Source organism: Lampris incognitus, chromosome 13 (genome assembly GCF_029633865.1).
Source record: "Lampris incognitus isolate fLamInc1 chromosome 13, fLamInc1.hap2, whole genome shotgun sequence".
Classification (NCBI taxonomy): Eukaryota; Metazoa; Chordata; class Actinopteri; order Lampriformes; family Lampridae; genus Lampris; species Lampris incognitus.
In genome coordinates, this window is record NC_079223.1 from 38,755,865 (window position 1) to 38,772,512 (window position 16,648).

The 16,648-nt window shown below is 43.7% G+C and overlaps 1 protein-coding gene across 1 annotated transcript in view; it reads left to right on the forward strand.

The window, feature by feature from the left end:
* The window catches only part of cdh23 (cadherin-related 23), a 330,925-nt gene that overhangs the window by 220,818 nt on the left and 93,459 nt on the right, over positions 1-16,648 (forward strand). Inside the window, exon 14 of the mRNA XM_056291725.1 lies at positions 16,507-16,571. Coding sequence (XP_056147700.1) covers positions 16,507-16,571 — 65 coding nt within the window. The remainder of the gene's footprint in view (positions 1-16,506; positions 16,572-16,648) is intronic.

The following is a 16,648-nucleotide window of genomic DNA, read 5'->3' on the forward strand; positions in this document are numbered from 1 at the left end:
GAAAGATAGGAAGGGATTTGGATATTTCACCCTCTACAGTGCATAAAATAATTAAAAGATTCAAGGGATCTGGAGGAATTTCAGTGCATAAAGGGCAAAGGCACAAGCCTAAGCTGAATAACCGTGCTCTCCTATCTCTCAGATGGTACTGCATCAAGAACCATCATTCATCTATAAGCGATATAACCACACAGGCTCAGGATTACTTTGGCAAACCTTTGTCAAGGACGACAATACATAGTTAAAGCCACAAATGTGAGTTAAAACTTTACAGTGCCAAAAGGAAGCCTTATGTTAACCATATCCAGATGCGTCATCTGGGCTCAGAGGCATCTGGGATGGACCATCACACAGTTGAGACATGTATTATGGTCAGACGAATCAGTATTTTAGGTCTTTTCTGGAAGAAATGGACACCATGTGCTCCGGACCAAAGAAGAAAAGGACCATCCAGACTGTTACCAGCAACAAGTCCAAAAACCAGGGTTTATCGTGGTATACGGGGTTGTGTCAGTGCCCTTGGCAAGGGTAACTTACACTTCTTTGATTCACCATTAATTGCTGAAAAGTACATAGAGATTTTGGAGCAACATATGCTGCCTTCCAGACGACATCTTTTCCAGGGACACCCATGCATATTTCAACAAGACAATGCAGAACCACATTCTCCACACATTACAAAGGCATGGCTGCAGAAGAAGAGGGTGAAGGTGCTGAACTGGCCTGCTAACAGTTCCAACCTGTCCCCAATAGAGAATGTTTGGCACATTTTGAAATGCAAAATGTGACAACGAAGACCCCGTAATGTTGCACACCTTAAGACTTGTTTGCTGGAAGAATGAGATAAAGCTACACCTGAAATGCTTCATCACTTGATGTCGTCAGTCCCTAATCATCTTTTTAAGTTTTATGAAAAGGGGTGTCAAAATTACAAAGTGGTAAATACTTTATTGTCCCAAGTTTTTTTGTAAATATGTTGCAAGAATCAAAATTAAGTATGAAATAGATATGCTGACGATACCCAGCTCTTCCTATCGTTCCCGCCAGATGACCTTGCAGTCTCGGCACGGATATCGTCATGCCTTGCTGATATCTCTGCATGGATGAAAGAACGTCACCTTCAGCTTAACCTATCTAAGACTGAGCTCCTTGTCATCCCAGCCAGTCCATCCATACAACAGCAGATCAATATCCAGCTTGGATCAACCCAACTCATGCCCACAAAGTCTGCCCGAAACCTGGGTGTCATGATTGATGACAAACTACCCTTTAAGGTCCACATGGTCTCGATTGCTCGGTTGTGCCGAATTGCCCTGTACAACATCAGGAAAATTAGACCCTACCTGTCTGAGCATGCAGCATAACTCCTGGTACAGGTGTTGACTACTGCAGCTCCTTACTGGCAGGTCTCCTTGCATGCACTTTCAAACCTCTGCAAATGATCCAGAACGCAGCAGCGCATCTGGTCTTCAACGAACCCAAAACGGCACATGTCACTCTGCTGTTCATATCCCTCCACTGGCTCCCAGTTGTTGCCCGCATCAAATTCAAAACGTTGATGCTCGCTTACAAAACAGCAACTAAAATGGCTCCTACCTACCTGAACTCCCTCATTCAGGTCTACACTCAGTCCCACTCACTACGTTCTGCCAATGAAAGGCGCCTGGCCTTTCCGCCACAACGGGGCCCTAAGTCACGAGCCAAACTCTTCTCTTCTGTTGTTGCCCAGTGGTGGAACGAGTTACCAAACTCCATTCGATACGCTGAGTCCCTCTCCATCTTTAAGAAGAAGCTAAAGACCCAGCTCTTTTTCAACCACCTCCACACCTGATGGTTTTAATAAAAATGCAAAAAAAAAAGAAAAGAAATAACTTCTATGCACCCTATGCATTGCCTTTGTGGACTTCCTATTGACACCTATGTCCTATCGGACTTGAACCTAGTTTTTTGGCACTTACTTGCATTGTTGTCTCCTGACTAGATCCTTGCTTGTGTTGTGTTTACTCTCGGATGTATATCGCTTTAGATAAAAGTGTCTGCTAAATGAAATTGTAACATTGTGACATAAATAAGGGTTAAAACTTCAAATAATGTGCTGTTGTATAGTTTTCAACGTAATACAGGTCAAAGATAATTTACAAATCACTGTTTTCATTTTTGATTTTAATGTAATATACCATCCCAGTTTTTTTCTGATTAGTGGTTGTAGATTGTTGGGATTTCACACGGACAGTCTGACTGTGTTGTCCTTCGACCCCCAAACCACCCTCTCGCTCCGCTCCCTGGGTAGATAACCATAGATATCACACACATAAACAGATCCATCGGTTTCTGTGTCACTTCCTTCATCCTCTCTGTGTCAGCTTTCCCTCCACTCCACTCCACTCCTTATCTTTTTCTGTGTCCCCCCTGTTCTTGACTTAATCTCATTCCTCAAACCATGGGGACAGAGACACAGAGAGCGAGAGACAGTGAAAGAGTGGGGCGGAAGATGACGGCTCATCTACAAAGTAAAACCGCCAGCCACACACTTCCCATCGCTAAGCCCTTTCACTGGCAGCGGTGCTGTATCTCTAGCTTATGTCTACAATGCAGCCCTCGTTCCCTCTGCCTTTTTTCCCCCAGTCTGCGTCTCTCTCCCCTCTCCCCCTTCCCCCTCTCTGCCCTTTCAGATTAAACAGCTGTTTATTCACATGTGGTCATTATATCGCCGCGTGAACATGCAAACAGTTTCTGTATTGAATTTAATGTTCAAGTTGTTTGTGTATCACAAAGGCATCCGCTCTTCTTAATTGGACATCTCTTTTACACAGGAATATATTGTGGAAAAAGTGATCTCATTGTTCTCTCTCTCTCTCTCTCTCTCTCTCTCTCTCTCTCTCTCTCTCTCTCTCTCTCTCTCTCTCTCTCTCTCTCTCTGTCCTGGTTGGTCAAGGGATAATGGAAGCAGCCCCCTGCCATTCTGTCAGCAGGCTGTAGTCGCAGCAAACGCTTCCAACTGCTTGTTAATGGTTTAGGAAAATAAAACCGTTGTAAAAGCACATTCGCCGTCGCCATTACACTAAATGTCCACAGGAAGAGAAAAAAAAGCCAATTAAACCTTGCATGTGCTCTTGGTCACTGCCAGACACTGCTGGGGGATGCAGTCCTCATCCATTTGAAAGCAGGTGAAGGGTTTTCTCATAGAGACCTGTCACCACAGAGTCCTATTCAAATTTTTGCCTCCTGTCTCGTCCATTCTCCCGTGTTGAATGCGAAGCTGCAAATCTACTGTAGGAACAGTGGAAATTGATCTACCAGTTGTCCAGTAAGTTCTTTGGTAGAAACAGCCAAGGAACTGTTGAGAGCCTAACCCCTCAGGTTATCCCCAGGCATCCGACCAGATCTTTGAATGGAGACATTTTGGCAGTCTGTGTACTTTTCCCAGACAGGTGCTCTTTGCTTTTCTCTGATCTGAACAAAACTCAGCCAGACTGGAGGGTAGCTTGGCAGCCACTACCTTTCACACTGTTAATCTGATGGCGCATGAAATCCCAATTCTTTGTTAATAAAAAACTTACTTGGGCTACGATAAAACTAGACTTGGCTTAAATCCAGCAAGGTTGATGTGCACTGTAGATACGATGCTTGATTTGGCAGACAAACTTCTTTGAGGATATATTATGGCTATCATTCCAAGTTTCACATCTCTAAAAAAAAATGTGTGATCCTGAAAAGTTTGTGTTTTAAAATAATTACAAACAGGAGAGTGCACACTGACTCAAGCTTACCAACCTGACCACTAAAAGGAGGAGGACCCCCTCAACAATCCTATAGTCCAGATAGTCTTTGGTGACTTCCATGCAGAAATACTGTCAGAAAAAAAAAGCAATAATGAAGCCTTGAAGTTGTCTCTACCCCAGGAGGGTACTATCTACTGCTCCCACAGCTTTACCTCAGACATTTGCCCAGGCTCTGGCACATCCATAGCCTGCCTTTAGGATTTCCAAATTCTCTAAAGCTGAGGCAACCTCCTACGCACTGTTCACAGCTGCAAACCCAAAGAGCACCAAAGAGGGCTTTCTCTCAGCCCCGTGGAAGCAGTTAGTTCTCAGTCAATTACAGAGGTGCTTGCCCTAATATAACAGCATATCCCCCTGTGCAGGAAATATCTCATGCGTGCTTTCTGGTGAGACTGACAGTTCCTGAGCACTCTCATTTGATTCATTACTAAAATTAAGGGTGATTGTAAAATTCACCTAAGCAGCACAGGAACACAAGGGGTTTGGATGTTTGAATAGCCACATAACAATGATTGGCTTAATGTAAGTAACCCCTTCTCATCGATGACGGCTGAGTATCACAAAGCTGCATATAGTTAACCTTGGCAATTTCCTTCATAGGGCTGCAATTGGAAATAGCGCCGTCCAATGCATGTCAGTTAGTCAGAGGGGTGAGGCTCAAGATGTCTCCAGCACTTTAATTCTTATGGCACATTTTGTGCATTAAAATGCAATGCAGTTCGCATTACATTATATCAAAGTTTACAACTAAAAAGAAGAAAACAAGCAAACAGAAAAATAAAAATTTGAACCTAAAAGCTACAATATGTAATTTTGAATAGATGAGGAAGAGTGAGCTAGATTTTGGAAGTGCACAGCCAGAAAAATACACTCTCTCCGTGTCCTCCTTCCCTCCTGTAAATCCCTTCCTTGACACCAGCTTCATGCAGGTGCATGGGTCTGCCCTTTTTAACTGGAATAACTCCTATTGTCGTTGATAGTCTACATGGGATTTTCTGTTTTTCAGTAAATCACTTAGTTATGCCAATGTTATTGTTGTGAAGAACTTTTGTACTTTCAGATGAAGTATTTATGAAGGTAAAGATTGCCGTTTTCAAAGCAATGACAGTTCTTTTTTTCTACCCAACAGCCATAGTAACATTAAGATGTTTCACAGTTAATAATCTATGCATGGGAAAATAAATAAAAATCAGCGAACCTTAGTTACACCAGACTTTTGCATTTATAGGTGAACTATTTATAAAGACAGAGATAACTATTCAAACAGTGGGTTGGCCCAAGTGGGGCACTGACTTATGCAAGGGTGGCATAAAGTATGAGCACACACACACACACACACACACACACACACACACACACACACACACACACACACACACACACACACACACACACACACTTCAGAGTAGTTCAGGATTTTACATACCCCTGTGTACAGCTGAAGCTGAAGGCTCCTGCTGTACATCCCTACCAGTGTCAAGCTGGCTCTCATCCTCTGACTGACCAGCACTGCTGGATGCTCTGTCCTGCTCTGCTGTTTTGGATTTCTTTCTTTTGAAGAAATCCTGAATGTTCTGATTTCTTTTCATACTGTAATAGTTGCATGACACATCTCATTTTATATCTTGCATGGTACATTTAATTATGTATGCATGAATGAATGCGATATGCAAAACTTACTCAGGCCTACAGAGTTACACAAGACAAGTTTACATAGCTATCGTTAGCATCGTTGACAATAACCAAACAATGACGACAGGTTTTCTAGCAAACAGATGATGACAGACCTGTACCACATTATCGTGAATCTCAAAAAAGATAGGGGAAACTTTTTAGCTTACTACAGCTAGAAGTTTTTTAACAACTGCCACAGCATGTGTATCAAAAAGTCTACTCGCATCTTTTGGGAATGACAAGTCGCGAGCCAAGACCAGCATAACACATGTAGCCGGAATCCCCAAAGACTCTTGGGGTTTGGTTAACCACTCCAAATCAAAACAAGATCATATTCTTATTCTTCTCTGGGTTGTTGGCAGACTAGACACTACTCTGGCATTTTTACTGCCTCTCAGGTTTAAGACTCAGTTGCGCCTGTAAACGAAAGTTCGGTTTACTCGTCAAACATTTCAAACTGTGTTCCGCCTCTGACTTGGTAGATAGCCAATCATAGTTTAGGATAATAGGGTGGCCAATCAGATTCCAGGGGCGGTAAACCCAGGCCACTCCCTGGACATGCCACAGCTTTCAAAGCAGTAGACCCTAGACTTTCTGTAAGTCAACAAGATCCATAGTAATACAGTGAGAGAGTGTAATGTATCACAGTTTATCTAGTTTATTTACGCATGTAAAAAATATTAATTTAGTTACAGAAACATTGGGCCACTTTAATGAATTTGTTTCTAGATTCAGGGCTTACCCAGGCTCTTGATCTTCTCTATGAGTCAAGCTTGAGGGCTAAAAATCCAACTAGTGTGTAAGAACAAATTTGTGCCTAAGATCATTTCATGAACGAGGCCTTTTGTTCCTGTGAAGTACTTTTCCTTGCCTTTACGTTATAGGTGAGTTAGATTTAAGGGAGACAAGCCTACTTTAAATGGGGCTTAATCTGAGAACTGCCAAGCCGATTTGTCAAGCTGTGCGCACAGAGTTGATTGACAGCCAGGAGAACTGCCCCTTCCCTTTGAGCTTCTCTGATTGGTTAGAAGGGCGAGGCTATGACAATTAAAAATGGAATCACTCTGCACAGCTGCTGCACTGGGTCATGAAACTCATTCACATTCAAGGTTGGGCAGAATACTTTGAAAAAGTATTTAGAGCCTGAATACAGCATCCTACATGTAATCAATGGCATGTTTAGTTACAGTACTCAAAAAATGAAACTTATTTAGATTACATTTAGAGTACATCCTCAAAAGGCGTGTGTGAAACAGTTGTACTGTCTGATTGATATTTTTAAAATACTGTTGCTAATTCCTTGGTGTTATCTCTATGTCGTTATCTCAGTATGTATTGACTATTTGCCAATTACTGCTTGCTGCGCACTTCCGACGTGGTGCATGCAGGAGGAAATGTGCACATGCTGATTTGAAAATGATTAGTCATTTTTTTAAAAGAGAAATAGGCTTACAGAGAAACATATATATTTGCACACTGCAGCTGCACATAGACGCACTCAAACGCACTACATGAACTACGATGGATGTAGTAAATCTGTCGTGGCAAATTAGGTGTATTCCATGTGTTTTATCTTTGCTGAGTTGCACACTGCAGCCCACCAGTTTCCTTCCATTCTGTTTTCCATTTTTGTTTGAGCTCGGGCTCACTCACCAACAAAATGTGAACGCATACTGCCAACCGTAACGCCGACACTGATTGGGAGGAAAGTATTCTAAAAGTATTCTCCTCAAAATTCGACAAGGAACTGTAATGTGAATACAAGTGTTTTGAAACGAAACATCAGAATCAGAATCATGTTTGTTGGCCATGTAGGTCTGCCCATACATGGAATTTGACTCCGGTTTCATGGCTGTACACAACAATCTTCAGATATATACACAAGGATTGACTTACACAGGTGAAATAAGAGGTGATAAAGTGCAATGGTGCAGATAATATATATCAGAGATGCTGAAATAATGTTGGCAGGTTACTTACACACATGCCTGAGGTAAATGGACATGACAGAGCATACCAGTATACATGCAGTGTACAGTAAAAGAGAGGAGAAAGAGAACAGCTGCCTAAGTGTAAACCAGTGGTGATTCCATATGTGGCGGGAGAGTCGACAAAGCTGAGGTGGCGTATTTTCCAAACATTGCATCTCAGTTGCTTTCAAACCAGAAGTTGGTCCACCCCAAGGATCAGGTCCCCTGGCACAAACAGAGTAATATAGTGTACGCAGTTAAGTGCCAGGGGAATTACCGTGACTTAGACATTGGGGTAACGAAACAGATGCTGGCCAAGAGAATGGCACAACACAGAAGAGCTAACGTGTCAGGCCAGGACTCCACAATCTACACCATCTACAGGCCAGTGGCCACTCTTTCAAGGATGAGGATGTGCACATCCTTGATAGGGAGGAACGCTGGTTTGAACTGGGAGTCAAAGAGGCCATCTATGTGAAGAGGGAATGACCATCCCTGAACTGCGGGGGGGGCTAAAAGTACATCTGTCGCCATCTTACAATGCTGTGATTGCAAACATTCCCAAATTCTCTGTGAATAGTACACAAGGCCATTGAAACTCTAGTTAATGGTCACACCCATATTTGCATATGAAACTGGTCGTTGGTTTCAGTCGTTATGTTCATAAGGGGTGGGGATACCTGCAGTCAATTTAGACTGAAGATGTCACTTAGTTGAGTCTGGATACTTGCACTCCATGTTTGTAATTTGATCAGCCAGATGTTTTAACGCCTCTTTAACATGGTCCTGGGGTACGATATAGACACCGACCAGAATAAATGATGGAAATTCCCACGGTGAATAGAATGGTTTACAGTCAATGAAAAAGGTCTCTAAGCGAGGGCTGCATGACTTCTTCTGCACTGTGACATCTGTACACCAACCTTCGTTTATGTAGAAGCATATGCTGCCACCCCATTTTTCCCCCCGATAGCTCAGTTTCGCGGTCCGCCCGGAGGAGTTGGAACTGCAGCAGTTGAAGTGTGCTGTCCGTGATATGCTCACTAAGCCAGGTTTCGATGAGACACAGGGCGGCAGAATAGGAAAAATCCGAGTTTTTTCCATTTTGGAGTAGCAGTTCGTCCATCTTGTTGGCCAGAGGAGCCCGGTCTCACCAATCTGCATACAAATAACACGATATTACACTTTCACATTGCATGCAATGCATACGCCAAAATCCAATTTTGCGTGCACGTGATACGCCAATCCTTTCCGTTAACTTCTGTGGAGAGCTGATGCGTCCAAATACCACGTATCACCTTGAACGGTCATGACGTCACCAGCGAGGCTCAGTTCGCCCGCGAGGCTCAGCTCGCCCAGTTCGCCTGATGCGCGGACATCCACAAGCAGGTAAGCAAGGGAAACAATCTTTTTTTGTAATTAAATCATGGTATTAATGGTAGTATTTTAGTTATTTTATTAACCTAACCCTGACCCTGACCCTAACCCTGGTTGTGGATGCCCACGTTTCTGGTGAACTGGGCGAACTGAGCCTCGCTGGTGACGTCGTGACCGTTCAAGGTGATGCGTGGTATTTGGATGGATCAGCTCTCCACAGAAGTTAATAATGGAAAGGATTGGTGTATCATCTGCACGCAAAATTGGATTTTGGCGTATGCATTGCACACAAAGTGTAATATTGTACGCAGATTGGTGAGACCGGGTTAGCCAGAGAGCGGACATTCGCCAGGTGGATTGACGGGAGCGTGGCTCTAAATCCTCACTGTCGCACTTTAACAAGCACTCCGACTCACTTACCCCTTTGGCATCTTCGTCGTAGTCTGCACAGGGCTGTACTGATCAAGACCTTGCCAAGACTTTAGTTAAAATCAGAATCAGAAATACTTTATTCATTCCCGAGGGAACATTTTTCAATTAAAGTTGTTTAAAAAAGTCTGTTGTTGTCCAGTGGACCGTTGGAGGCTTAAAAGTTCTTCCCTGTTGAATGTGATCAGTGAGTGGGCGCTGGAAGAGAAAACCGAGGCTACTGTCTTTGGCGCCATGTTGATGACGACTACATAGGCAACATGGGCTGGATACAGATGCATCATTTTTGTATTCTGAATATATAATGCTGTTACTCGTATTCTATTACAACCCAATCCCGGTCACAGTAGTGAGTCAACGTGTCCACGGTGTTTGGGGCGAAATTTAAACAAAAAATATCTTACATACTGAAGCTTTTACAACACAGAGTGAAGAAACGTTAAAAGAACAAAAAATATGATGGCATGACAGAACACACAATTGAGTAACAGATAAGCAGCTTTTAAGAAAGTAGATGGGGGTTGTCCAAGGTAACTCACAATGAAAAAAAAATAAGGGCTTCAGTCCAGGTGGTTGTTCCATTGGCTTCCTATATATGAAGGTTGCTGAGCACTAAGTGGACAATAGGGTTTGATGAGGTCTGAACCTACATTGTCTTGCCCACTGCCAGGTGAGGGTACAGCACAGTGCACTGTCATTACATTAATGGAAGGGTATCTTCCAGGGGGCATGGGTATCCTTTTAGCCAATAATGGGAATGGGCTCCAAGAGGGGTATTTTTCATAAGATTGGGAAGATACCCATGAGGGTAGAAAATGGTTTTGAATTTTTATTTTCGTTCCACCATGATTTAGGTTCTAACACTGAAACACTTGTTTCCACTTTTAAAGCACTGCATTTTCATCCCATGGCATCATATATTCACCCTTTTGTGAAAGGGTCAACATATGTAGGTACCCTTCTGAATCTGTATAGAGATGCGCTGGAAGTTCAATAGACTTTAATGTTAAATCTCCTGTGGCAATGTTGATCGAACCACTTTTTTACCCTCTGCTGCGAATTTTTCTCCTAAGATGGTTGGTGAAAAATATGAATATTGACATACAGGTTGGGTAGTAGGGTGAGGTAGGAGTTTAGTTTTGGGTTAAGTAAACAGTTTTGCTCAAGCATCATGGGATGAGAATGGGCTCTTTGACGGAACACTATGTTTCGGTTCATACAGACAAAACCACATTCATGGCATTTATCAGCCAGCCATGGGTGTCAAGGATCCAGTCTAATGATTCTAATTAAGTCAGACAATTGTTATTGTCAGTCATAGGGCATCCTATGACTGCTGGGATAGATCCAGCATCCGCATTCCTTATAACTGTCTTAACCCTCTCTGAGCACAGCCAATTCTCCGCAGGTTGACGTGGCCCTAAGACTCTTTATTGATAGCTAGCTAGCTTGCTAACTTGCATGATGTTGCAAGGCAACAGTTTGAAAAAAGACCAACTGACAGACTAACTGATCATGACAATTCATCAAATGTCCATTCGAATTAGGGTTTTCTGACAGTTTAAAGAGTAACTAAATCCTAAGCCATTTTAGTGAGTTTAGGTGTACATGTAGGTGTTCCAGCACATCTATCAGCGTTGACAGAGTCACTATCAATTGTAAATAGTACTGTCAATGCTGGTTCTTCAGGCACACCTGCATCCAACAAAGCCATTATTAATGCTATTATCTGCAGCTGTGTTTATCCTGCTATGCTAATATCACAGATTAACAAGAACAGCTTACTATGTTTTAACCTTTACATGGTTTGTAACCTGTAGATATCAGCAAACTTGTTAAAATGCTCTAGGGTTTAGTTACTCTTTCATTATGAAGAAAACCAGGAGACTAGTTTCTCAAGGTGCTTAAGTCATATTTTTGCTACAATGGCAGTTCTAACATTTTGGGTAACTTTACATTAACAAACTCGTTAAAGAATACGACAACACTGAAAAATGTGATTTTCATTGTACTTGATCTTTAAGAGGGCGGCACAGTGGCGCAGTGGTTAGCGCAGTCGCCTCACAACAAGAAGGTTCTGGGTTCGAGCCCTGAGGTAATTCAACCTTGATGGTCATCCCGGGTCGTCCTCTGTGTGGAGTTTGCATGTTCTCCCCGTGTCTGTGTGGGTTTCCTCCAGGTGCTCTGGTTTCCTCCCACAGTCCCAAGACATGTTGGTCAGGTGAATCGGATGTACTAAATTGTCCCTAGGTGTAAATGTGCGTTTGTGTCCACCCTGTGACAGCCTGGCGGCCTGTCAAGGGTGTCTCCCTGCCTGCTGCCCAATGACTGCTGGGATAGGTTCCAGCATCCCCGCGACCCCGAGAGCAGGATAAGCAGTTTGGATAACGGATGAATGATCTTTAAGATCCCCATGACAGGGTACTAAATTCCTTCCTTTCATAAACATCATTACTGCCACCTAATTCTGGCTTGGGTAATGGAGTAATGGTGTTATGGAGTAACGGTTCCTGATGGGGTCACAGTTTTCAGCTTCAGACACATGCACCCACCCAGGTTCTGACTCATCAGAAACAGGGTTATGTGAATGACTTTATCGATTGCCTTTCAGATGTCTCATTTTTAAATCTCGAGGGGAAAAAAAGCAATGTCGGGAGGCCGTCAGTTCAGATATGAGCTTGCTTAAGATTGAAAAGTTTGCGCAGCGTCATTCTCTTCTTTGTTCCTGACATCATGGAGGTGATGATAATATGCACCACCCTTCCCCACACCTCACCTCTCTCTCCTCTCTCTCTCATTCTTCTATTACTTATGAGTGGAAACTCACTCCCACCCTCATGCCGAAACCAACTGAGTGTAGTAGTAATGGGAGTTAATACTGTAAATGTTTTGGGATTTGAAAGTGAGTTTGGTTCGACGCAAATTTATTCCAGGTCTTTATTCCAGGTACGTAATCCTTGACTTGAGGGGATTATGTTATGGATATCACTGGTATCGCCTGTATGCCTCTCTTATTTTACTATTCCTTTTGTGTAGTTTTGTATGTGTACGTGTTCTATCATGTGAAATTGCTTTGGTTGTTTTTTTTTTGTTTTTTTTTTTTAACTGCTTGTGCTGCCATCTTGACCAGGACTCCCTGGAAGACGAGATCTTGTGTCTCAGTGGGACCTTCCTGGAAAAATAAAGGATAAATATATAAATAAATAGATGAATAAATAAATAAGAAATGTCTGGAAACACATATCACCTATTGTAAGCATATCCGTCCACATCCTTTTTTACACATTCACAATCAGACCCATGCACACATGCATATAAAACTCATAAACTAAATAAACACACAAACACAAACATGCACCAACATACAGCGCCCAGAAACAACAGACAAGTATTGCGCACACAGGCATGCATGTACAAACCACAAACACATGCACGCACAGAGTTGTGTATGCCGCCTGGCTTTCCTTTCTGATGGGAAAAAACACATCATTTAACTAAACTGGTCAAGTGAGAACTAATTTCTCTTTTGTAGTTACTGCCGGAGGACCCCAGGGCCTGCAGAGTGCATATTGGCAATCAGCAGTGTGCTGACTCCTAAACAGCTTAGTTTGGATTTGATAAGGACGCTGACTCTGATAACCCGGTGTGCTGCAGTTTAGCATCGGGGATAACTTCGCCAGTGCACTCACTGAGCCTACTGTTCATCTAAGATGTTCAGGCGCTCGCTAATTCTGATCAAACAACCGGGATTTGTCAAAGCCTGTGATTACCATTCATGGAAGTGGGGTGGCGTGATTGACAGCGTATGCGGCCTGTGAGGCTGTGATGAATTTGCTGTTTTTTCAGGGCTCTTCTCCAGTGATCGCATCACATTACGCCAACGTAATGTTCAAAGGTCGAGTTCAATAAGTGATGCATTAAGCAGCGTATGCTCTTATCGACAGGAAACAGTCATTCGCCCTATTTTATCCTGTACACCAGTGATGTACTGGCCAGTATGATTTAATGTTTCTGAGGCCCTTGGGTGAGACATTTTAAGATGTAGTGGCTGGAATTTAGTCACATTGGTTAGACACAATGCCTGGCTTCATTTTCATGTTGCCTCTTTCCATGCTGAAATCTAACATTCAGTCTCTCTGCATGACCTCACCACCCCCCTACTCCGCCACCCTGGAAGAATGAGCCACCGCGATGACGCACGATAGTGTATAGTATAGTGAAGTGAAAAGACCCCAAGCCTGCAGAATGAAGCTGCCATCTCATCTTCATACCTGCATAAACCAATCTCCCCACTGCAGGCCCTCTGTCTCTAAAGTTGAAAGTCTTTGGTGAGCAGTTGGCAAAGTGACTGGGCCAAGCTGTCATGGTGATTGTTTGGTGTGGGTAAAGGAGTGAGCCGGTGAATGATGAGAAGGCAGAGGAGGGTGATGGAGAGATGGCTATCGTCCCTCTCTCTCGCTCTCTCTCTTGCTCTGTTTCTCTCGCTCTGTCTCTCTGTCTCTCTCTTGCTCGCTCTCTCTCTCTCTCTCTCTCTCTCTCTCTCTCTCTCTCTCTCTCTCTCTCTCTGTTGCAAGAGGAGCTAGGGTGCGGAGGCAGAAGCAGAGCCAGTATTAGCTCTCTGGCTGAGCACAGCTCCTGTCACCACCTTCGATAGCTGTCACGCTAACACCCCCAGTGCTATCATTGGAGCACTTATGGGCCTGTCAATCACCTGGGGAAGAGCGAGAGAGAGAGAGAGAGAGAAGGGGGGAGGCAAACATCAAGGAGAAAGAGTGTGCTGAGGGAGATATGTGGCGGAAAGGCAAAGGAGGTGTAGCTCAGGGTGTGGGGAGAAAAGTAGTGTACAGACGGGAGGGGAAAGGTGGAGAGAAAAGAAGAGGAAAGGGACATGGAGGGGAAGGGATATGGTGAGAGACGGAAAAGGAGGGGAGAGAGAGAGAACAGCGGTTGAGTGGCATGAAGTGATGGGGTCATAGAGAAGTGTCAGTTGAAAGCTCACAGGTTAATACAAGAACCTGACTGGAGTCCCAAACACCCCGCGTGTATTTACCTTCCAATTCTGTCCTCATGGCCAGCGATGCTGGCGTTGTGGCTCGATCAGCTGTGTGAGTAACGACAACAAAGCAAGGGCCACTGGACTAGTGAGACATCGATTCACCATCCCGCATGTTGATATGGAAACACTCGGTGAAATTACAGGTTTAAGATTAACAGCATTATGGGGTTCTTAGGAGAGGGAAGAAATATATTGACAGTTCAAGCCATTGTTAGAGATGAGCAGAAAGACACACATACACACACACAGGCATTTCCGCTGTCTGGTCGGTGTTCTTATTAGTGAAATAAAGCTGGTGTAGTGCTCAGCTGGCGAGAAAGCATGCACACACCTGGCACTCCATGGCACGTGGTTTAATATCACTGGTATGAGGCCATCATTGAGTATCAGTAGCTGGCGTTAGGCTTGAGAGAGCACAATGGAGCCACGTGCTGCTTCGGCCCTACAACCAACTCCGCAGCCACTTGAGTTAAACTATTACAACAGCCTCTCCAGGCCCGATCTGTCAGCACTGACACAACACACTGAGTGTGTGTGTGTATCTCCATGTTTGCAAATGGGCATGCATGCGTGTGTGTGTATCAGAGAAGGCCAAATAGTGTTAATGTGATATTTCATGAAGGCACATGAGCCCTGAAAGTGTTTCTTTTTATAGGGAAGGTTTTCAAATTCCCGTCTTTTGCAGAGCACGTGACACCACGTGTCCCTGTTTTAGGGCAGTGGTGTTGTGTTTGTTAATGCATAAAAATGCAGGTGAAGAAATGTGTCAGTTCTCCTGTTTGTTTCCATTCCAATCAACACCTTAAGAGAGTTACTGTATGCCAGGCTCATGTTTTTACACACAGCCACATAGAGACAGCTGTCTGGAGGAGAATTTATGGAAACAAAACTGAGCCACTGCCAAACAACTTGACAGCCTTATGAAGATGGTCATATATATATATATATATATATATATATATATATATATAAATGTGTGTGTGTGTGTGTGCGTGCGTGCATGCATGTATGTATGTGGGTAACAGGATTGTCACTCAAACTTATTGATCCTGACCAACAGTTGTCTATGCATGTTTTAAGCCAACAGTTCAATATTAGATGAGCTGGTTTTGTGGCACGGGGTCCTGCCGGCTCTTGACTGCGTCTTTGGGGTTACCTGATGACGTCTTGGATGGTCACAGGTTCACTAAATATGCTTACATTCTCTTAACATTTGCTAAATGTTATGCGTTAACTGTTTCTATTCTACATTACCTTGTGTATTCTGTGCATTTGACACCTACTCCATATCAGTCTGTGCTGGAAGAGGGCTCCCTCCTCTGCTGCGCTTCCTGAAGTTTCTGCCATTTTTTTTTTCCTTATAAGGTTTTTCTTGTGGAGTTTCTCCTCATTCGTGTTTAGCGTCCAAGGATGGAAGGATTCCTCTGTATTTGTCCTATATTGTACTGATTGTAAAGCCCTTCGAGCCTACCTTGTGATATCCCCCCCCCCCATTTCTCCCCAATTTTCACTTTGGCCAACTACCCCACTCTCTCACGCTGTCCCGGCTGCTGCTCCACCCCCTCTGCCAATCCGGGGAGGGCTGCAGACTACCACATGCCTCCTCTGATACATGTGGAGTCGCTAGCCTCTTCTTTTCACCTGACGGTGAGGAGTTTCACCAGGGGGACGTAGCGCGTGAGAGGATCACGCTATTCCCCCCAGTCCCATCCCCCCCGAACAGGCACCCCGACTGACCAGAGGAGGTGCTAGTGCAGCGACCAGGACACACACCAACATCCGGCTTCCCACCCGCAGACACGGCCAATTGTGTCTGTAGGGACGCCCAACCAAGCCAGAGGTAACACGGAGATTTGAACTGGCGATCCCCGTGTTGGTAGGCAATGGAATAGACTGCTATGCTACCCGGACGCCCTGTGATTTTGGGCTATACAAATAAACATGACTTGACTTAAGCTCCCTTTACACCAGATTTTCAAGCAGAGGTAAAAAAAAATGGACCAGTTTACCAGTGGCTGGTCATTACTTCAGGGGTTAGAGAATTGCACATGCAAAAACAAAACACAGAAGATATAAATAATGATAGCAGATGACTGAAACAAAACTGTCCCTCTCCAAAACATCTTGATAGCAAATCAAAACTAACAAGACAAAGAGTGGTTGCAAAATAAAGATATATGCATGTCTCTTTTCTTTTTTCTTTTTTTTTCCTGTCCAGGCTACAGACGGAGACATAGGGACATTTGGAACAGTACGCTACTACTTCAGCGATGAGCCAGACCAGTAAGATACAGCAAAACAAAACACACACACACACACACACAGTACAGTCATATTTACGTTTTGTCTAAATGAACACC